Source organism: Carcharhinus amblyrhynchos, chromosome 18 (genome assembly GCF_965287045.1).
Source record: "Carcharhinus amblyrhynchos chromosome 18, sCarAmb.v2.hapA, whole genome shotgun sequence".
Classification (NCBI taxonomy): domain Eukaryota; kingdom Metazoa; phylum Chordata; class Chondrichthyes; order Carcharhiniformes; family Carcharhinidae; genus Carcharhinus; species Carcharhinus amblyrhynchos.
In genome coordinates, this window is record NC_137341.1 from 2,830,621 (window position 1) to 2,855,042 (window position 24,422).

The window sequence follows — 24,422 nt, forward strand, 5'->3', positions numbered from 1 at the left end:
CTGTCTATGCTATTTCACTCTCCTCTCCGGTCCCAAAATCTGCCGGGGAGTGGGGAGGAGTGTGTAAAATTCAGGCCATGCTGTTAGAAGAGGTGATTAAAAGCTTAGCCGCAGAGGTAGATCTTAAAGCGGCCCTCAAAAGTGGACGGTGAAGGAAGGACAATTAAGACATTCCAGAACATGGATCTTGGGCTGCTGAAGGGATGACCGCTAATGATAGCTTGAAGGCGGTAAGAAGCAGGTTGAAACTGCCTGTTGTTGAAGTCTTTACTTGTAGAATATTTATGTCTACAACCTACACGTTACTTCCTTCCAACAATTATCAACTACAAACAGACATTTGAAGACATTTCAGAATACAACTCACTTCTCTAGTGCTTCATCGTACTCATTCACTGCCCTTTTCACAGCTTCATCGTCTCGATTGTGCCTCGCTTCCTGTACCTAAGTAAAAAAATAAGCTTTGCTGATTTGTTTTTATAAGAAGCCTTCCTTTAACATCAAAGGCAGAACATAACTTTCTGTCCTTTAACTTACTGAAGTACGACATTAAAATGACACTTGAACAATACCAGATTTCACAAAGCTGCTAATGTAAGCCTTTCTCATAAAACGATAATAAAATATCCAACGTTTAAATTCGGACCAAGATTGGCTAAACTAGATAAAATAATACATTTGAAGAAAATTGTCTTTGATAAGAACACATATCCAACTATTTAGGGGGCAAATTTTATTTCTGAAAACAAATGGGTTTGTCAGCTGGGATATTAAAAAAATCTACATTTATTGCTCCAAGCCATTTCCAGTTTTAATACAGGCAGGCTGCATACGTGCAACCAATTTGATCCCAAAAGATATGCTGCCAATTTCAATGAGGCTGCGTGCCTCATACTTAACCACCATTTTAAACATAATCCTTGCCAGCACATGCTTCTGGGCCTCAGGCAAAGGAATAATGGTAGGAAGGATTATTACTTACGTGGAGAAAAACTGCAGCAGGCGACGGTGCAGAGGGACCTCGGGGTCCTTGTGCATGAGTCACAAAAACCCAGCCTGCAGGTGCAGCAGGTGGTCAGGAAGGCTAATGGGATGCTGGCCTTCATAGCGAGGGGGATTGAATATAAAAGTAGGGAGGTCTTGCTGCGGCTATATAGGGCATTGGTGAGGCCGCAGCTGGAGTACTGTGTGCAGTTTTGGGCGCCATACTTATGCAAGGATATTTTGGCCTTGGAGGGAGTGCAGAGGAGGTTTACTAGGCTGATACCGGAGTTGAGGGGGTTGAGCTATGAGGAGAGGCTGAATAAACTAGGCCTGTACTCGTTAGAGTTTAGAAGAATGAGGGGAGATCTCATTGAGACGTATAAGATGATGAATGGGATGGATAGGATAGAGGTGGAGAGACTCTTCCCGCTCAGAAAGGACAGTAGGACTAGGGGACACAGCCTCAAGATAAAGGGGGGGCGGTTTAGAACGGAGTTGAGGAAGAATTTCTTCACTCAAAGGAGGGTGAATCTCTGGAATTCTCTGCCCGTTGAGGTGGTGGAGGCTACCTCGCTAAATATTCTTAAGACGCGGGTTGATGGGTTTTTGATAAGAGGGGATTAAGGGTTATGGGGAGAGGGCGGGAATGTGGAACTGAGCCACGACAGATCAGCCATGATCTTATTGAATGGCGGGGCAGGCTTGAAGGGCCAGATGGCCTACTCCTGCTCCTATTTCTTATGTTCTTATGTTCTTAGTGGCGAACGTGAGACAAAGGCTGCTGAGGGCGCGCCTTTTCACATCTGCTGGATTCTACTTAACTGTTTCACCAGACATGGCCACTGACTCTTCCAATTACTCCTCCTCTCCCTCCACTTCCAGCTCACCAATGATCTCCCTTCAGTCTCAATCTCCCCCCCCTAGCTCCAGACTCTGGTCTTTCCTGAACCCCAGCCTCTCATCTCCTTCTCTGACCTTAAAACTTCTCCAGCTTGGAACCCCCTTGACTGCCAAGGACTCCCTACTCCACTTTCCAATCTTTCTCCTGACCTAGTTCTAGTTCAAGTTTGGGACACTTAACTCTTTAGTAGCCAATAACTTTAATACACAAGGGGGGGCACGGTGGCACAGTAGCTAACCACTGCTGTCTCAGTGCCAGGGACCCTGTTTCAATTCCTGCCTTGGGTTTGTGTGGAGTTTGCACATTCTCCCCATATCTGCATGGGTTTCCTCAAGGTGCTCTGGTTTCCTCCCACAATTCAAAAATGTGTGGGTTAGGTTGATTGGCTATGCTAAATTGTCCCTTAGTGTCCCAAGATGTGTGGGTTAGCGGGAATTAGCAGGGTAAATATGTGAGGTTACAGGGATAGAGGCTGGGTGGGATTGTTGTCAGTGCAGGCTCATTGGGCTGAATGACTGCCTTCTGCACTGTAGAGATTCTATGATTACCTATAAATACCTTCTTACAAAATTTTTGCTGGAATTTGCTGTCCACTTTCAATAACATAACCATTACTTTACCACAATATTCAGGCCTAAATACTTCAACTTGAAAGGACTTAAGACAGGGTGAAGTCAAACTTCTCCAAGAATGAACTGCTGATCACCTGAAAAAACTGAAACAAAAGAGGATAGAAGAGGTCCATCAGCAAACTGAAGTGTGCTGTCAGCCTCAAAGCAAAAGGCTTCCCTCTTTTTATAAAAAAGTTTAATTCACTCCTGTGTAGTTAAGTGTGTGAGGAAAACAATAACTAAATCCGTGAAAATATCAGACTTACAAAAACGTGGTAATCTGAAACTTTTTTTTATTCATTCATGGACTGTAATCGGGTGTGGGTGTCACTATTTAGGCCAGCATTTATTGCCCATCTCTAACAGCCCTTCAGAAGGTGGTGGTGAGCTGCTGCCTTCTCAAACTGTTGCAGTCCATGTGGCGTAGGTACACCCATCATGCTGTTAGGGAATAAGCACCAGGACTTTGACTCAGTGAAGGGTATATATTTCCAAGTTACTATGGGTCAGTAGCTTGGAGAGGCCTTCCAGGTGTTGCCATGGTCCTTCTGGATGGTAGTGGCCTTAGGTACTGACGAGGGAGCTTTGGTGAGTTCCTGCAGTGCAGCTTATAGATGGCTCACAAGCTGACACTGTCTCGGTGGTGGAGGAGTGAATATTTTTGGAAGGGGTGCCAATCAAACGGACTATGTCCTGGATGTATGTTTAAACTTAAACAGGGGAAAGTCACTTTGATAAAGGATGGTGGTGTTAGTAAATTTTCAATGAAGTGGGTTCGAAATTGTTGCACTGTTTACCTGAACAATGGAAAAATAGCCAACAGCTATCACAGCTTTTGTCTTTCCAAATTGTGAGTATTGCCTAGAAAACAATCTGGGCTGTACAACAACTGGGAGAAGTAATTACAGATTCATCAGGGGTATGGCAGTAGGTTCATAAACTAAGAGCCAGAAGTGCACTGGTAGACTAAAACATAGTTCTAATTTTTCTACAGCTCAGTGGTACTGATGAGCAAAACAGATGGTGTGATAAGTAACAGTGAATGAGACCGATGAATGTCATACAATCTAAATTGTGGTCAATTGTTTCTATAATTAATTAATTACCTGTTTGGTCAATTTCCGCAACTGCTCAGTAAGTTTACCTGCCATTTCATCAAACTTTCTGAATGCCTGTAAGATGCAGAATCAATTAGAACTGTTGCTTGAAAATGGTGCAAGTTAATCACAAAACCAAAATGTAAATATCCCACAAATGTTTTATTATTTGCGACAAAACCTCTCAGCAGAAGGCTATTAAGGGCAACATCCTTTCAAAGATTTTTTTCAGGTCTCTGACAGCGTTATATCATTCATGATTCTCATATCAAATTGCGGAGAACAAGTGAAGTATACAACTTTAACAACACAACGACAATCTTCAATCGGGATTGATACAGTGAAAGGATGGTAGAAGGGCCAGAGACTACACATAAAAACTACAAACAGGAGTAGGCCATTCAAGACTCCTCTGTCATTCATTTTGATCATGCCTGATCATTAAATTCAATATCCTGATCCCCCTTTCCCCCTCATATCCATCCCTTTAGCCCCAACAGCTATATCAAATTTCTTCTTGAAATCAAACAACGTTTTGGCCTCAACTGTTTTCTGTGGTAGTGAATTTCACAGATTGTACGTAAAGCGCGCAAGAAACAATACTTTTCACCATATGCCGATACATGTGACAATAATAAATCAAATCAATATCAAAAAGATTTACCACTCTCTGGGTGAAAAATTTCTCCGCACCTCAGTCCTAAAAAAATCCATATCCTCAAACAATGACCCCTCGTTTTGGACCATTGGAACATTCTTTCTGAATTTACTCTGTCTAATTCTGTTATAACTTTATGTTTCTGTGAGATCCTCTCTCACTTTTCGAAACTCCAATGAATACAATCCTAACCGATTTAGTCTCTGCTCAAACGACAGCCCTGCCATTCCAGGAAACAGCCTGGTAAACCTTTGCTGCACTTCCTCTATAGCAAGGGCATCCTTCCTCAGGAAAGGACACCAAAACTGCACTGAATACTCCAGGTGCAACAACGTGTGAAGCAATTCATTTTGATAGGAAGAAAACAAATAGACAACATAAAACAAAGGATGTAACTCTAGGTGGGGTGCAGAAGCAGGGAGTGTATACATCCTTGAAGTTGGCAAGACATTGTTAAAGAAATTAATAAAGCAAGCAGTATCCTGGGCTTGATTAATAGGCACAATAAGTAGTCTCACAACACCAGGTTAAAGTCCGACGGGTTTATTTGTTAGTGTGGGTTTTCGGAGCGCTGCTCCTTCATCAGGTGAGCCTGATGAAACAGCAGCACTCCAAAAGCTTGTGCTACGAAATAAACCTGTTGGACTTTAACCTGGATGTTTGAGACTTCTTGGTATGTCCACCCCAATCGAATACCAGCATCCCACATCTTTATTGATAGAAGCATCGAGTACAAGGGCAAAGAGGTTATGTTAAATTTATATATGAGATACCAGTTCAGTCACAGCTGGAGTAGTGTAGCCAGTTCAGAAGAACAGTCTTCTGTCAGACCCATTAGGATTTTTCACCATTTTCTGTTCTTATTTCAGATCTCCAGCTTTCTGTTTTTACTTTAAGGTTGAGAGATTAATAGAGATATTCAAAATCATGAAAGGTCTGGACAGAGTGGATAGGGAGAAATTATTTCAATTTGTGAAAGGACCAAGAGTGAGAGGGGACAGATTTAAAGCAATTGGTAAAAGCAGCAAACTGATAGGAGAATTTTTTTTATGTAGTGAATAGTTGGGGTTTGGAATGCACTGCTTGGGTGCGGTGGACGCAGGCCCAATTGAAGCATTACGGCGACAAAGCAGGGAAATGGCCTCCTTCAGTACTGTAACCATCCTATAATTCTGTAACAGCAGCCAACAAGCCTATGTTCTTCTCCTGCATATTCTGTTCAATGCCAGTGGGATTAAGCAGGGAATAGAGAAGGTAAGAAAGAGTTAATATAGAATACACACTAGCAGGGATCTCAAACACTCATGTTTTGCTGTCCTGCCAAATTTAAGACAATGAAGCGTGCAGCAGTGGCCAATTTCTCCACTCTTCTTCCAATCCACAGCTGGGTGGTAGGGGTGAAGTGGAACAGCAGACTGACCGCAGAGGTGGAAAGATGATGCCACCCAGGACAGAAGGGAAAAGCATGACCTTTCCCTATCCCATGCTCTCTGACCACTGACATCAAAATGCTGGACGGAGATCTTCAGTTCAGGTCCACTACTCCCTTTAATACCGCCATCTCCTTTAATGCTGTGCGGGTGACTGAGATCCCACGGGATTTTCCTTTGTTTTAGGGTTGATTTCCTCGTGAAAATATTGCTTGGTTAAAAAAAACTCAGACTACACAACCGACATATATGACAAGGACCATAACTTTAGACAAATCTGTTTTTACTGAATGGCACAAAATGGGGCCAATGGGGAAAGTGTACAATAAGCAAAATATATCAGTTTTAAAAATAGAATATATATAATTTCAAAGAAGTCAGGTCTCTCAAAAAGTTTTAAAAAAGCAGATCTTCTACCAATGATCCCAAGAATCTCCTCTAAATGCACCTTTTCTTTTAAGGTTTCACAATGGCGACCCCCTTGTAACTCCATTTCATTGTTAACCAACATTGTACTCCTCAGAGATTAGGGTACACCCAGGGCTCATCCATACTCAATTTTAATCAAAGTATTATGTTCAGACACAAACTTCTCACTTAGCGACATGAACGATGGTCCGAATGGCCTGCTTCTGCACTGGAGGGATGCCATGATTTGAAGGTAATGAGGAAGAGTGAGGTTAGGCACTTTGGAAGGCGGAATGGAGTCAGAGACTATTTTCTAAATGGGGAAATGCTTAGGAAATCAAAAGCACAAAGGGACTTAAGAGAATCTTGAACAAGGACCCTAAAGATTAATGTGCAGGTTCAGTCAGCAGTTAGGAAGACAAACGCAATGTTAACATTCATGTCAAGAGGGCTAGAATACAAGAGCAGAGATGTACTTCTGAGGCTGTATAAGACTTTGGTCAGGCCCCATTTGGAATATTGAGAGCAGTTTTGGGCCTCATATCTAAGGAAAGATGTGCTGGCCTTGGAAAGGGTCCAGAAGAGGTTCACAAGAATGATCCCTGGAATGAAGAGCTTGTTGTATGAGGAACAATTGAGGATCCTGCTTCTGTACTTGCTGGAGTTTAAAAGGATGAGGGAAGATCTTATTGAAACTTACAGGACACTGTGAGGCCTGGATAGAGTGGATGTGGGAGGATGTTTCTACTAATAGGAAAAACAAGAACCAGAGGGCTAAAGGGACGATCCTTTAAAACAAAGATGAGGAGGAATTTTTTCAGCCAGAGAGTGAATCTGTGGAACTCTTCGCCGCAGAAGGTTGTGGAGGCCAAGTCATTGAGTGTCTTTAATAGACAGACAGATCGGTTCTTGATTAATAAGGGGATCAGGGGTTATGGGGAAAAGACAGGAGAATGGGAATTAGAAAAATATCAGCCATGATTAAATGGTGGAGCAGACTCGATGGGCCGAATGGCCTAATTTTGCTCCTATGTCTTAAGCAATCGGGAAAATAAATACAGCATTCAGGTTTTTTTTAAACCGGGGGTGTGGACATTATTGGCAAGGCTAGCATTTATTACCCAGCCCAACTGCCCTTGACTGGTTCGCCTGGCCATCTCAAAAGGCATTTAATAGTTAACCACATTGCTGTGACTCTGGAGTCACATGTCGGCCAGACCAGGTAAGGACGGCAGATTTCCTTCCCTGAAGGACATTAGTAAACCAGATGGGTTATGGCGGCAAAGGTTTCATGGTCATCATTAGATAATACCAGTAGGCCCTCGCCTTTCCTCAGAGATTATTAATTAATAAAAATCTGGAATTGAAGCTGGTTGTAGCAATAGTGACCATCAAACTATCATTGACTGTCATAAAAACCTGATTCACTAATGTCCTTTAGGGAAGGAAATCTGCCGTCCTTACCTGATCTGGCCCACTTGTCTCCAGACCCACAGCAATACAGTTGGCTCTTAATTACCCACTGAAATGGGCTAAAAGCCATTCAAGGGCAATTAAGGATGAGCAATAAATGATGACCAACCATCAACGCCCTAATGTAATGAAATAATAAAATCCTGTGGTGATATTTGAATTTAAGTATACGGGGCATTAATCTTACTTGTCAAGTGATATTACCATGACAGCACTCTGGCCCCCTTATCCTACAATATTAATTGCAAAGCCTATTTTTTATTAATGATGTTGGCTCTTGGTTTAATACTTACACTCTGTGAGAATATGGTTCTACTGAGTGAAGTATAAGGCAACTTGTGGAATTCAAAAGAACATTTGTAACTTTTAAAAGAAAAACAAGCTCTTACCTCTTCTGGTGCTGTCTGACAGGTTATCATGGCATCCAAGAACTCATACAAGTACTGCAGAATAAAAACAATCCAGACAATTATACCATAAGTCAACCTTGTTAAACATTCATCTATTCAGTTGTGACAACTCTGACCTTATTCCTTTCGAGAATACAAAACTAAAGTATCATTAATTGATTTCAAAAATGGGTATAGAACATTCTACAAATATTTTACTTTTGCCATTCAGGGTAGAATTTCAAAAGGTGCATGCCAGGCACAAGATCAGTTTGTTTGCTGTTACAACATGTTGGTACCTATCAGGAGATCTGTTGTCATGGTATGCCATAAATTCTGGATTGGCCAGGCAAATTTGCCCCTTAGTGACCAAAAGGTGTGGAGCGAAGTGGATTAGACATGGTAAAATGTGTGGATTATGGGGATAGGACAGGGGTTGGGGTTAGGTCAGGGTAAGACGTCCTTTTGGAGAGACAGTGCCGACTCAAAGGGTCAAATGGCCTCATTCTACATGGATCTAATTCCACTCTGGCATGTCTGCTTTGTGATGTCCATCATCCGATACACTGAAGTCAATTTCTCTTTCTGATTTCCAGAGTGTAAAATGGAGGGTAAGAACTTTTCACCTCTGATCAAATGGCCAAAATTCTGACATTTGTTTTTCAGGATGTCATTTTCCTGAGTTGTTTTTGTTCTTGCGATTTCAAGTACCTTACCATTTGTGCAAGTTGTGCATGTATGGAATTTTTAGCAAACATCTTAGCATCCACATCTTCAAAGGCCTCAATTTTCTTCCACAGATATTTTGTTATTCCTTTAGTCTTTTATGGGTTCTGAGTGTCAATAGCAAGGCGAGTTGCCCATCCATAATTACCCATGAGATGAATGGCTTGCCTGGGACATTTCATGGCTCAGCCAATCACGTTATGTGACTGAAGTCACACAGCCCAAACCAGGTAAGAATGACAGATTTTCTTCCCTAAAGGGTAAAACTCTCAAGGAGCTGCAGGAAGAGAAGGATTTGGGTGCACATGTGAACAAGGCTTTGAAAGTGGCAAGACAGGTTGAGAGAGAGATTTCTAACGCATACATCTCCTGGACATAATGCTCCAGATTGGCTTTTACCACCATCGGTAGTTTCATGTCACCATCACTGAGACTAACTTTACAATTCCAGGTTTATGAACTGAATTTAAATTCCACCAGCTTCTGTTATGTTCAGAGCATAAATGCCTGGGCCCATATCCTGCTAAACCTTTTCTATCCATGTAACTGTCCAAATGTATTTTAAATGTTGTAATTGCGTCCGCCTCTACCACCACCTCTGGCAGCTCATTCCACATATGCACCACCCTGCGTGTGTAAAAGTTGCCCCACAGGTCCCTTTTAAATCTTTCCCCCCTCACCTTAAACCTACGCCCTCTAGTTTTGGACTCCCTCCCTTTGGGAAAAAGACTTGTCTATTCACCCCACCTACACTCCTTAAGATTTTATAAACCTCTACAAAGGTCACCTCTCATCCTCCATGGAAAAAAGTTCCAGCCTCTCCTTATAATTCAAACCTTCCAGTCCTGGTAACATCCTTGTAAATCATATGAAATGTTTTTCAACAATTCTTTTTTTTTTAAACACATTTACATAATCTTTTCTGATAATCAGTGTTTACATGGATGTGGAATCCTTTTTTAAATAATCCCTTGCAGTATCTCCGAGGGAATTTAGACTAACAGATCAGGGTAGATTAGAATGAATAGAGTATAGAGAAGTTACATAATAATGAAAAATACTGTTTGCATGGGGGCACATATAGCCACTATTATTTAGCATGTAGTTTTGAAAACAAACTCTGTATTAAAAGTATGTGCCTTGTTAAGAACACAATGCTTTAAGACACGATGGGACGCAGTTAAAAATACATTCCTCGGAACAATGCAGCTACCGAGAGAAAGGGAAAAACAACTCTTATCTTGTCTCCAGACAGTCCTAAAGAATAGGATATTCACTAACCAAGGACACTGGATAAGAGTTGTCTGGAACATATCAGGAGACTGTGAGAAACACTTAAAGTTCACAAACAGATCACGCAGTCCCATGCTGTCTAGGAGGAAGTGTTATTGGCCAAAGTAAATAATCCATACTAACAATGATTGGTTCATATCCGGCTGGTGTGAGCAAGGGATGGGCAAATGACTTTTGAAAATTGTATAATTGTAATACTGATCGTGATGTAATTTCAGAGTGATTTGGAACTGCCCCAAATTTTTCTCCCTCATGCATTGAACCAAGCTTGGAAATTAAAAAAAAATCTTTAACCAGAATACTTGTCTCCCTGAGTCTTTGTTAGCTGAGCTGTAATTGAGAGAGAAATTCCTCCATCTGAAAGCCAGCAGAATGCATAGTCTCTGAAAATGCTCCCACTATTACTCAGTAAAAATTGTTAGCCATTTCGAGAAACAAACAAAAATCTACAGCACAGAGACCAATTAGCCTGCTGCATCAGTGCCTGCCAAAATAGAGCTGTTCTGTCTGATCCCACCGCCCAGTTCTTGATCCCAGCTCTGTAGGTTATGGCACATCAATGTATAACCAAGTATTATTGTTATGTAGTGTAGGTTTCTGCCTCTGCCATGCTTTCAGACAATGAATTCCATCATCATCTTCCATGTGAAAGAAATTCTCAACCCCTACCAATCCATCTACAAATTGGTTTAATATTTATACCTCCTTGTTACTGTTCTTTCTGCGAATGAAAATAGTCTGTTCTGGCACGCTATTTTAAACCCTTTGCAATTTTATGCATCTCAAATCTCCCCTCAGTCTCTTCAGTCCAAATATTCCCTGCCTATCCAATCTTTCCTCAAGGCCTTTGCCTCATATCCTCTCCAGTGCAATTACATCCTTTCCTCTACTACAGTGAACAGAATGGTATCTAGCTCTGTTGTCGAAGGTTTTACATTGGTTCAGCATGAACTCTCTTGGGGTGACTCTCTCAGCCTGCTGCTTGTTATGGCCTCCAAACGTCCCAGCCACCGGATTTCCAGCATCATCAGCTAAAAATCGGTGTGGAGCTGAATAAATTATTCAAATTGTGATTTGAATCTCATTAGCGGGCCTGGGACTGAAGTCGTCAGGCCCACTAGGAGTATGGGGAGGCCATGGAGGACCCACAGGAAGTCAGGGATAAGGGAGGTAGTGCCTCCAGGGCATTGTCAGCCTGGCACTGCAAAGTGGCAATGCCAAAGGGGCAGGGCCAGGGCTAGAACTTCCTGGGGAGGGAGGGGGAATGGAAAAGATCGTGGGGGTGGGGGTGAGGGGGAGGGGGGTGTCCCGTTACCATTCCGCACTTTGGATCAGCGACAGAGAGAGGGAAGGGCTGTTTGGGGCTGGCCATTGCAGTGGAAGCAGGGTTAATCAAGGTGGGCTGAGGGGTAGAGGGCTGGCGCAGACATGCCAGCAATCAGGGCACGTGTTGGAGAGCAGCGTTGCAGGGTCGCAGGGCTGGCCAGCGATCGAGATAGCCAGCAATCGGGAGGCTGGCAGTGCGGAGGAGTGTGCATGTGCTGATCTCTGCTATGACAGATTGGCGTGTACGTAATGGTCTACTTAGTGCTATGCTATCAGTCTCTCCAGCAGGAAAAGGCCACATCCACTGATTTTCATAGCACATCACAGAGAGCCCTAATGTGAATCGCAGAAAGCGGGATTTCGGCAAATTTGGCACTTAGAATTTTTTGGGCAGAATTCCATTCCCTGTTCATGCTTTCACAATCAACTTGACATCAACTTGAAGGGATCCATAATGCACATCCCAAGGTTCTTCTTTCCCTCGATACTTTCAGTGTTCTACCATTTATTGTGTATTCTCCTGCCTTGTTTGCTCTCTGAAAATGCAGAACTTCACTCTCCTCCAGATAATATTCCATTTGCCACTCTGCTGCCCATTGACCAGTCCATTAATATCTTCCTGCAGATTTCTGTCCTGCCAGAAAACTACCACAACAGCAATCGTCTTTGAGAATTATATATAAACAAGCCAAATTATTCCAATTTCTTACCGGTGTGAGGAACTTGTAAGTAAGATGAGCATTTTCAGCCAAAACATCAGCAGCCAAGTCAAAGTACTGAAAAAGTCAAGCAAAATAATTAACCGTTTTCTCAGTTCAAATATTGCTCAAAATTTGTGATCTATCATCTAAACATTCAAAATAGGATTATAGACTGGTTCTTCAGCATCTCACATTAACATATTGCATGTACTAAAACGATTGTGACATTTTATTAGCTTTAATGCTTAATTACTATTTCAAATTACACATTATTAAATAAGTCATCAAATTTGACTTTGCATGAAGAGCAGTATTATAAACACATCGGAAAACTTATCACTTAACATACTTTGTGAAGTACTAAATTGCAAATCCATGTAACCTTACATCAAATCTTAGTGCATTCAACACTGAACAGTGCAGTCGGGACATCTGAACAATTCAGTTTGTTAGTTGTGAACTATTCCAACAACATATAAGGAAATTTGTTTATGCATTGGAACCTTTCTGTTTCCCCAGAACCAACACATGATTGCCTATGTGATGCATATAGATTAGTATAGTGGAGATACAGAAATGGCCCAGAAGAATTGGATGCTTCTTTATAATATTCTCCTTATACCTTTAAGATAGAAAAATGCTAGTATTACATCATATACCTCACTGTATTTAATTATTTTTAATTGAAACATAAATTGAGCAGATAAAAGTAGTAGTCCCTAATTCTGACTGATATTTTAAAACTTATTCAGATCCACCAATAATACTCTTGTCGTAATGGAGTTCTATGAGGATGTGTCTAGGGCGGTGGATAGAGGAGAGCCGGTGGATGTGGTCTTTCTTGATTTTCAGAAGGCGTTTGACAAGGTACCTCACAAGAGGTTATTGCAGAAGGTCAGGGGGCATGGAGTTGGGGGTAGGGTGTTAGCGTGGATAGAGGACTGGTTGTCAAATAGGAGGCAGAGAGTGGGGGTCAATGGGTGCTATTCGGATTGGCGGATGGTGACTAGTGGAGTGCCCCAGGCGTCGGTGCTGGGGCCTCAGCTATTTACCATTTATATAGATGATCTGGAGGAGGGAACCAAGTGTAGGGTGTCGAAATTTGCTGATGACACCAAAATTGGTGGAAAGGCAAATTGTGCGGAGGGTGGGGAGAGCCTACAGAAGGATCTAGATAGGCTGGGCGAATGGGCCAGGAAATGGCAAATGGAATTTAATGTTGGCAAGTGCGAGGTGGTCCACTTTGGTAGGAATAATGGTAGGATTATTACTTACGTGGAGAAAAACTGCAGCAGGCGACGGTGCAGAGGGACCTCGGGGTCCTTGTGCATGAGTCGCAAAAACCCAGCTTGCAGGTGCAGCAGGTGGTCAGGAAGGCGAATGGGATGCTGGCCTTCATCGCGAGGGGGATTGAATATAAAAGTAGGGAGGTCTTGCTGCGGCTGTATAGGGCATTGGTGAGGCCGCAGCTGGAGTACTGTGTGCAGTTTTGGGCGCCGCACTTACGCAAAGATATTTTGGCCTTGGAGGGAGTGCAGAGGAGGTTTACTAGGCTGATGCCGGAGTTGAGGGGGTTGAGCTATGAGGAGAGGCTGAATAAATTAGGCTTGTACTCGTTAGAGTTGAGAAGAATGAGGGGAGATCTCATTGAGACGTATAAGATGATGAATGGGATGGATAGGATAGAGGTGGAGAGACTCTTCCCGCTCAGAAAGGATAGCAGGACCAGGGGGCACAGCCTCAAGATAAAGAGGGGGGAGGTTTAGAACAGAGTTGAGGAGGAACTTCTTCACTCAAAGGATGGTGAATCTCTGGAATTCTCTGCCCGTTGAAGTGGTGGAGGCTACCTCGCTAAATATTTTTAAAACACGGGTTGATGGGTTTTTGATAAGAGAGGGGATTAACGGTTATGGGGAGAGGGCGGGAATGTGGAACTGAGCCACGACAGATCAGCCATGATCTTATTGAATGGCGGGGCAGGCTCGAAGGGCTAGTTGGCCTACTCCTGCTCCTATTTCTTATGTTCTTATGTAATGGTCCCAAAAGCTGTAACAGTGCAAATAGAGGCCACAGCTCAAATAAATTACACAATGAAATAAAGGTCACAGAACAGAAGTAGAAACAAAGATTTTGATGTTTGGTGGCTGACAAACTTGAGGTCAAATTCGAGACAAAATGGATTGTCATTTATGCAAATCAAAGAAAGCAAACATGGATTTGTTAAAGGAAAATATTGTTTACATAACTTGCTGAGTTTCTTGAGAGGTAGCAAGGAAGATTGATGAGGGCAATACTGTCGCAAATAGTGCTGAACACTGCGCAGTCATCAGGATACATCCCCACTTCTGACGTTAGGATGGAAGGAACGTCATTGTAATAGGTTTCTGAAGTAGAACCGATACAACTGAATTTTTTCACACAGAAGGTGGTGAGTGTCTGGAACAAGCTGCCAGAGGTAGTAGTAGAGGCGGGTGCAATTTTATCTTTTAAAAAGCATTTAGACAGTTACATGGGTATAATGGGTACAGAGGGATATGTGCCAAATGCGGGCAATTGGATTAGCTTAGGGGTTTTAAAAAAAGGGTGGCGGGGACAAGTTGGGCCGATGGGCCTGTTTCTATGCTGTAAACTTCTATGACCCTATGACTGAAGCATAACTTCTTCCACCTTCTATTTCAGCCCCTTAAGGTAATGGCCAACATTTCACTAACCTTTTATGATTGATCTTTGTAGCTTTTGTTTAATTATTGTTTGGGGATGAGGACTTTGCTGGCTAAGCTAGTATTTGTTGCTCATTCCTCATTGCCCTTGAGAAGGTGGTGATGAGTTGCCTTTGTGAACCTGCTTTTAATGACTTGTACACACAGACACCCACACTGATCTGCTCCTCCAGTTTCACATTTCTTACTATTTAGAAAGCCATAGAGGCCGACCTCAGGTTTCCCCACAATGAGCTCAATTGCCAGTTTTGCCCAATTACACTATCTCTGGATGTACCTTTCCACCAAGCAGGGAAATAACTCTCAATTATTTTATCCAAGCTTTTTTGATAAACATGGTGAAAAACAATTACCATCCTTGTTGCTTCAAAATCAACATACTTTCACTGCACTAATATCTTCTGGAAGTCTGTATAGAAAGCATTTGCTGACCCTCATATATCCACTACGTCAATAACCTCCTCAAAATCTTCAACTGGATTTGTCAGGCTTAAACCTCTACACACATCCATGCTGACCATCTGTGATAAAATTTATCAAAATTTTCAGCCACTTTGTTTCTAATGGTAGATTTTGGCAACTTCTCCTCTATTAGCATTAGACTGACAAATCTGTAGTTATCTGGTTTCTCTTGCCCACCCTACTTCAATAATGGGGAAAGAATTGATAATTTACGAATTGCACTGCACATTCTACAAATTAAGAAAGGTTTGGAGGATTATTGTTGATGCATCTGTTATTTCCACCCCTACTGATGAGACTATGCCTTTAAGAAATAGATCTATGGCATGTTTCTTGTAAAGGGTATGTTTAAAATTCAACTGTTTTACAAGGGGCTGATTTGTCTGCATAACAGTTCGTTCATGTGTTGAGAATGCAGGCTAATGACTGATTTAAACAGAGTTAATGCATTTGCTTTTACTTACGTCTTCCCTTGGACTTTCAGAGTAGGGTTTTGATTTGGTTGATTAACAAAGTCATGTGCTAATGGGAAGAGATCAGCTTGCAGGAGAAACAGTCAGTTTCTACCTAGTTCTGAAATAAGCAAGTGTCTCTCTGTCTCTTTCTTCAGAAGTACTTGGAGAACTCTAGGATTGGCAACCTAATTACAAGCATGTAAGCATGCGTTTGCCAACTGATTTTGAAGAGGATGTTGAGTTTGTAAGAAGAATATTGCTTGAGTTGGAACGAAGAGGGATGTGTCGGCAGTTCAGGATTAACTTGTCACGTTTAGTTATTGTTCAAATGTTAAATGTTAAGCTGATTCATTTATTATAGTTAAACTGTATTGTTAAAGAAAATTTGTTTTGATAAAAGCTTCCTAGTGTGTCAGTAGAATCATGCCTAGAGTGATACATCCAATCCTCACATTAATGCCAAAATAGCAAATAATTGGGGTTCAGTCTAACTTCATAGTACGCCTTGGGATTTCTGAACTCGCACCCTCACATACTTAGACCCGAAAGACACCCACCCACATATTTATTTTAACACTCTGGACTAGAAATCAACAGGTTCTGGATATTTGTTTATCTTATGGCTTTTTTTTAAACTTGTAATATAAACAAGTTCCTTCTCTTGATTCCTTCTTTCTTCAATTAGCAGCATTTTGTATTTAACCCCCATCATAAAAAACATGGAATTTATTTATGGAAAAAAAAATTGCTCATTCTGCCTGAAAATTTTTCTGCTTTGTCTTTCCCCTTTATGGCTGTCATTCCTTTCAGCACATAGAGCATTCACACATAAACAAGCAAGAATAAGGTAAACACACTTCATATTTGCAGTAGAGAAGAAGCAGATTGCCAAAGGTTTCTGGTGGGAAAGGATTCTGCTGGAGTAAGAACTGTAGCTTTTCAAATCCCTCAGTTGGTTTGGAGTCCATGTTCATTAAGGCTTGGTTGTGAAGGGTGACTGGGTCAAGTTCCTATGATGAAAATACAGTGCATTACTGCAGGCTTGATTTTCTTCACTCAAATAAAATTACCAACTGTTAACAAAACAAATGTGACCAAATATTCAAGATTCTCTCTCAATTTTAAAATATGTTAAAGTATTTCGAAATATCCTCTAGTTTCTTTCCCTCCCCTGACGACAGAGGTCTGTAACTCCAAACCTGTCATTTCAGGCCATGTTTCGATTTCTCCTCCATTACCTCCCACCTCTAACCATTTCTGGGCTGCCTTTGCCCTGTTCCCACTATTTTATGATTGTGTTCGGTCTTCCCCTGTATTCTCTGGCAGTTTTGTCAACATTTCATCTCCCAGCCACCTAATTCCTTCAGTTGGTCTTCTGCTCTGTCTCTTGGTCAACACACATTTCAGAACAATGCCAATGGTGGCCCTTATTTTTCAGTTATTCATTTGTGGGATGAAAGCTTCGCAGACTGAGCCAGCATTTATTGCACATCCCTAACTGCCCTTCATTTCAGAGGGCATTTGAGAGTCATAGAGGTTTACAGCACGGAAATGCCTTTGGCCCAACTTGTCCATGCTGCCCTTTTGTTTTAAACCCCTCAGCTAATCCCAATTGCCCACATTTGCCCCATATCCCTCCATACCCACCTTAGCCATGTAACTGTTTAAATGCTTTTTAAAAGACAAAATTGTACCTGCCTCTACTACTCCCTCTGGCAGCATAATGTTAGCACCATCTTACTCTTTGATTATTTGTAATCTTCTCTCTACCTTAAATTATCGGTTCTTAGGTGATCCCTTCACTTGTTATACACGTGTCGACACTTCACACGTACCGATTATACTTAACCGCTTGCACTTATCTATTAGCACTCATGAAGACTTGTTATTCTGCCAACCTACACTGTCCGTGCTTATCTTTTAATGTTCTTGATTACCTGCGAGTGTCAGGCGACCTACATGTTCTCTGCCTCTCTCCACTTCACCTGACGAAGCAGCAGGGTTCCAAAAGCTTCTGATTTCAAATAAACCAGTAGGACTCTAACTTGGTGTCATGTGACCTCTTGTCTTGTACACCCCCGTTCAACATCCATATTCCTTGGTGACAAAAGACTCAATGAAACTCCTTTCCCAACAAGATAATAATCAGTTCCTCTCCCCATCATCCACACACTTCTATCCCACACTCTCATTCATGTCCTCCCTCCCATCCCACACCGCCCACAATTTACTCACCCATGCCCTTGCTCCCTACTTAGCCCCCTCCCCATCTTACAATATTATTCCTTCCACCGCAGCCACCCCCACCCCCCCCCCCCCCCCCCCGCCTCCCCTCTACCTGCATTTTTCCACCTTGCCTGGATGAGTGTGAGCTGAAATGGAAATGCAGCAGTAATGGTTATGGATAGTAGGAAACATCGTATATACCAGATTCCAATCAGAAAACCTGATCAAGCACTGAATGAGAGGGAAGTAATTGTCTCGTCCCAAGCCCCAGATCCTGGCCCCACTCTGATCTTCACAAACATGTCCCGATCCTTGAAATGCATGTTAGCCTTTATAAAACAACACAAGTCTGATTTATTTTGACATGGGCTGAACAATAATGAGGAAAAACGGGGTTGTGTGACAGCACTTTCGTGCTTCACCAATATACTGAAAGAAGATGAAAAACCAGTTTGGTGCCAGCACAAAATGATAACTGAGCACTGGGCATCCAAAAGAGTGGTGATCCGCCACAGCAGAAAATCCAGAGGATTGTCATTGTACAGGATTTTGAAATGAAGTTAAAAACTGCCAATTGCTGCAAGTTCTCCACTCACGATTTGAACAGACATTTTCTGCTATGTGTGGTGACTGGATCAATGATCTCCACTCTTGGTCCGAATCTCCCCGCTAGCCCATCTCTCCTGGGCCCAGCATTCGCTTCTCAGCTCCAGTGGAAGTTCCTCATATAGCAGAGGCAGCACCATGAAATGGTCTGGTGCCCTTTGTAGAGGGCATATCGGAGTAGAAGCAATTGGGGCATGGTCTCTATGTGTCCTAATCACAAAACATCAGACCAGAATTGGCAGGGGGTTGAAGAGAGAGAGATTGAGTGATGGCTGGGCTTGCAAAGGGCAGGAAAAACATCAAAAGGGCTAAATTCCAAGATCAAAAGTCCTTATCTATTCTTTTACAGGTGCATCATAGAAAGCATTCTTTCTGGTTGTATCACAGCTTGGTATGGCTCCTGCCCTGCACAAGACCACAAGAAACCATAAAAGGTCATGAATGTAACCCAATCCATCACACAACTCAGCCTCCCATCCACTGACTTTGTCCACACGTCCCACTGCCTCATAAAAGCAGCTAGCATAATTAAGGATCCTATGCACCCCGGACATTCTCTCATCCACCATCTTCCGTTGGGAAAAAGATACAAAAGTTTGAGGTCACGTACCATCCGACTCAAGGACAGCTTCTTCCCTCCTTCCATCAGACTTTTGAATGGACCTACCTGATATGAAGTTGATCTTTCTCTACACCTTAGCTATGAGTTTAATGCTACATTCTGCACTCTCTCCTTCTCTATATGCGGTATGCTTTGTCTGCATAGTGCACAAGAAACAATACTTTTCACTATATACTAATACATGTGACAATAATAAATCAAATTAAAGTTATTGATTCCATCCTCAGTTCTAAAAATTTAAATGGAATTTATATGGCAATCAGACCAAACAAACCAACCTTAACCTCAGAATGATTTTAATGAAGCAGTTCAGAAGGATTCTTCGTAACCGGATCTGAAAGCAAGCGAGCAAAGCTTTCGTGCGATTTGTAATAAACAAAACTATGATGGTATGAGGTTATGATGGATTGGGAAACATTAGTTAAAGGGCTGATGGTGGAGAAATCTCCTCACTCAGAGTGGTCAGCCTGTGGAATTCACTACCACAGAAAGTAGTTGAGGCCAGAACATTCTAAGTTTCCAAGAAGGCGTTAGATAACTTTGTACCTGGGACGAAAGGTACCAAAGGATATGGGGAAATGTGGGATCAGGCTATTGAGTTGGAAGATCAGCCATGATCATAATGAATGGTGAAGCAGGTTCAAAGGGCCAAATGGCTTAGTCTTGCTATGTTTTATCCTTTGGATTTTAATTTTAAACCAAAATCAGGGCAGAAAATAACTACGTTTCAGAGCTTATTCAACAGAAAAATAACATTTCTATGCACAATCTCAATCATGTGTGGATATGTATTACCAAACTAATTATATTTTAAACATTTGAGAAAACAAAGTTATATTACCTTTGAAAACAAAACTTTATCAGCTTACCTCTTCAGATCGTGGTGGCATGTCTGTCAATGCTTCTTGTGCTGCTTCATCTATTTAATAACAAAGGATGGGCAGTGTAATTGTCACTGCAACAATATTCTGCATCTTTAACCCCATAAAACCTAATAGCATGTTAAAAAATATTACAAATAGTTATAAAATACAGAAAATCGTCAGAACACAGAAAACCAAAGGGATATGATATCTCACTAGAACTGATTAAACCAATGAACTATTACTTTAAAAGTTATTTATTTGTGCCTCTGTTTTAAGCAAAGGCAGAATCACTGAATTGTTACGATGCAGGAGGCCGCCATTTGGTCCATCTGACTGTACCAAAAAAGCAATGGCCCATACAGGGATTGAACCCGTGACCTCGGCATGATCAGCACCAAATTCAACTGAGTTAACCAGCCAGTTATCAATATATTGAAATGATTTTACTATTTACATGCACATTCTACAAACGTATTAATGTTTTCTTTTATGTTGTCAGTCTTCATCTGTGTTAACAATTTGGTGCCATCTGCAAATTTTGAATTCAAATCTGCTCAGATGGTAAACAACAATGGTCCCAACATCAATCCCTGAGAAACATCATTTCTCACCTTCTGCTTTTCTGAGTAACAATCTTTAAGCCCTGTTTTTGTTAGTTTGACACCCATTCTGCCATTTGTCCCTGATTCCCAATGCTTTGGCCCTAGTCATGAGCCTATTATGCAGCCCTTTTGAAAGGCCACAGAATTACATCTTTGCAAAACAATCCATTATCTTTGCCACTACCACTGTTAAGATAGCTGGTGTATAATTTTCTAGTTTTATTCTAACTTATTTTAAATTTATCTTGTCCTCATACCACTGGCATCTTTCCAATAAATTCAATAAATATTCTTTTTCGTATTATTAAAAATGCATGGATATAATCTATTGGGACCAGGGTTTTTATCCTTTAGTCTGGCTAGTTCATCTAAATTCTTTTAAATATCTTTATATCCTTTTTTTGTTCACTCCTTCTAAAGTTCAGTTCACTCTATTAGGTCTCCCTGATAAATAATTATTCAATATTGCTGCTATTTAGCAGTCATTCACCTCGAGCAGTCCTTCGTGCACTTCCCTGATTTTCCTTTAGCCATTGTGTGTTTGTAAATTAACATTTTTTCTCATGTTTCCTGACAATTTAATTTTGCAGTTCTTCTTTGCCTAATATATTTTGATGTTTCTTCTTAATTCCTTTGTTGTATTGTTCCTCGTTTATGCCTTTTCTTTAAGTTTCAGTTTTGCCCTTGCATCTATTTCATATCTGACTACTTTAAAAATTAGTTATCCAAGAAAATTCTACCAAAATTATCTCAGTACATACAATCCAATGTAATTTAAAGTCACTGCCATATGTTAGAAATGGAATCATAGATTGATTACAGAACATCAGGAGGCCATTTAGCCCATCATGTCTTTGCAAGCTCTCTGAAGGAACAATTCAAATCATGCTAATTGTCCTGCTTCTCCCTGGAGATAGTAACCCTGCACATTCTTCCTTTTCAGATGACAATCCAGTACTCTTTTGAAAGCCTCTGTTGAAACTGCTTCCACCACACAGGCAGTGTGTTCCAGATCCTAACCACTTACGCATGAAAACGCTATTCCTATGTCGTCATTGCTTTTTTTGATATTTACCTTAAATCTATGCCCTCTGGTTCTTGACCCTTCCATCAGTGGGTAGAGTTTCTCTCTATTACTCTGTCAGATCCATGATGATTTTGAATACTTCTATCAAATCGCCTCTCAGGCTGCTCTTCTCTGCGGACAGCAGGTCAATATTCTCCAATCTATCTTCATAATTGAAGTTCCTCATACGTGAAACTATTTTCATGAACTTTTCATGCAGGCTAATGCCTTCACAATAAAGTGTAATACCCAAAACTGAATGCAATGCTCCTGTTGAAGTGGAACCAGCGTGTTATCACATTGTCCGCACACCTGACACGAGACTCCTGAAACAGGGCAGTCTGGTGACACAGTGATTCGTACTGCTCCCTCACAGCCAGGGACCCGGGTTCGATTCCCAGCTTGGGTCACTGTTTACGTGGAGTCCGCATGTTCTTCTGATGTCTGCGTGGGTTTCCTCCGGGTTCTCCGATTTACTCCCACACCCCAAAGATGTGCTATTAGGCTGATTGGAGGTAATAAATTGTCCCTAAATTAGTTTCCCTCAATGTGGAATGCCATAAACAATAGATAAGGCTCATGGGTGGAGGGGGGACTGGTAATGTTAAAATGGCGGCGTGGGCTCGTTGGGCCGAAGGGCCTGTTTCCCGGGCTGTTTTTGTTCTTTGTCAGGGGAACTAGCTAGGGTAAATGCATGGGATTATGGGGATAGGGCCTGGATGGGATTGTGGTCAGCGCAGACTTGATGGACTGAATGGCCTCCTTCTTCACTGGACAGATTCTATGATTTTATGAAACATGCACATTATTCAGAGCTTCAACATGGCAAGCAAGCCCCTGGAAGGCAGAGGAACCACTTCAAGGACACCACCAATCCCCCTGGAAAAATGCAACATATCCAATGATACGTAGGAAACAAAGTGGAGAAACAGCATCTGGGGAGATGCTGAACACCTTGTGTTTCATTGACAAGAGCAAGATCAAGTGTTGACAGCAAAAGGAGCATGTGGCAACCCGGGCACTCCACCCACCCACTTCCAACCACCATCTGCCCCACCAGATTCCTCAGTCACCTGAGACCTCATCAGTGTGGAAGCAAGTCACCCTCAACTCCAAGGAATTGTCTGAGGTGAAGAAGTTTAATAAACTTTTCTTGCTTTTGAACTCTATTCCCCTATTGATAAAGCACAGGACACTAAGTTTTACCAACTGTGTTCCCAACCTGTCCTGCCACCTTTGATAATTTATGCACATATACACCCAGGAGTCCTCTGCTCCTTCACCCCTTTTAGAATTGTGCGCTTTTACATTGCCTCTCCACATTCTTCCCACCAAAATCTATTACTCTACACTTCTCTGCACTTATTTCCATCTGCCCCCTGCCCGTGCCACCAACGTCTGAAGTTCTGCAATACCCTCCTCACTATTCACAATACTTCCAAGTTTTATACCTCTGGGAAAATTTGGAACGTGTGCCCTGTATACCAAGATCCAGGTTATGAATATATATCTGGAAGAGCATGGGTCTTGACAACAACCCACGGGAACTTCACATCAAACCTTCCTCCATTCCAAATACAGCCATTGACCCTTACTCTCTGTTTTCTAGGAATCTAAGAACAATCTAGGAACTCTCACCCCTCTCTGCCCTTTACAATAATTATTCTGTCAGTGAGCCAATTTCACATCCATGTTGCTACTGTCCCTTTCATTCATGAACTAATTTTGCTCAAATCTGTTATCCACACCATATCAAACAGCTTTTGGAAGTCATCTCCCTCCCCCAGCCAGCCACTGAACATAAATTTATTTATTTTTATTATTTGTGGGACATGGGCGCCATATGGCTGGCCAACATTTACTGCCCATCCTGAGCTGCCTGAGGGCAATTGAGAGTCAACCACATGACTGTGGCTCTGGAGTCACATGTAGGCCAGACCAGATAAGGACGGCAGATTTCCTTCCTAAAGGAAATTAGTGAACCAGATGGGTTTTTCCGGCAATCAACAACAGTTTTATGGACATCTGTAGATTCTTAATTCCAGGTTTTTTTTTAAAATCGAATTCAAATTCTACCATCTACCATGGCAGGATTCGAACTTGGGTCTCCAGAACATTAGCCAAGTTGCTGGATTAATAGTCAAAAGACAACAACACGAGGCCATCGCTTCCCCCATTGACTGACCTATGGTTGCCTGGCTTATCTTTCCACCCTTTTCTGAACAAAGGTTAACATTTGCAGTTCTCTGGCACGACTCCTGAGTCAAGAGAAGACGGGACGATTCTGACCGGAGCCTCTGTCATTTCCATTTTCACTTTCCTCAGCATTCATGGATAGATCTCAGCCTTTCCTGGAGGTATTTCAATGTTAAGTACAGGTATCCTACCTATACCACCTCACTATCAATTTAAACCCTTCAGGTGCCTGAACTACCTCCTCCTCCATCATGACTCTAGGAGCATATTGTTCCTCTGTTAAGACCCATGCAAAATATTTGTGTCATCAGCCATCCACCTGCCTCCATGCATAAATCCCCTGTATGGTTGTAAGTGGCTCAACTCTCCCATTTCCAACCTTTCACTATTTATATGCCCATAGAACAACTTTAACGTGAGCTGCCAATCCTTTAACATGCTCTTTGTTTTATCAATTCCACCTCAAATTTTCTATTTGATCCTAGTTCTTGGCTGGGGTGGTTAACTGTCTTAAGTATGTTTTTTTCTACTTTGTCTTAATCTCTTTTGTCTTCCAGAGAGCTCCAGGAATGTACTCTGACTATGCCCAAACTCTGTCTTCCTT

The 24,422-nt window shown here is 41.8% G+C and overlaps 1 protein-coding gene across 3 annotated transcripts in view; it reads right to left on the reverse strand.

Annotated features, from left to right (window-relative positions):
• Nucleotides 1-24,422, reverse strand: part of ift70 (intraflagellar transport 70) — an 85,636-nt gene that overhangs the window by 33,917 nt on the left and 27,297 nt on the right. For all 3 annotated transcript variants that reach the window (XR_013888903.1, XM_080206269.1, XM_080206268.1), the window contains exons 8-13: nt 19,958-20,007; nt 16,492-16,644; nt 12,007-12,072; nt 7,952-8,005; nt 3,603-3,668; nt 368-444 (exon numbers count right to left, since the gene is read on the reverse strand). Coding sequence is in view for 2 of the 3 variants with exons in the window: in XM_080206269.1 (XP_080062395.1) it covers nt 368-444; nt 3,603-3,668; nt 7,952-8,005; nt 12,007-12,072; nt 16,492-16,644; nt 19,958-20,007 (466 nt within the window). In the remaining variant the exon portion in view is untranslated. The remainder of the gene's footprint in view (nt 1-367; nt 445-3,602; nt 3,669-7,951; nt 8,006-12,006; nt 12,073-16,491; nt 16,645-19,957; nt 20,008-24,422) is intronic.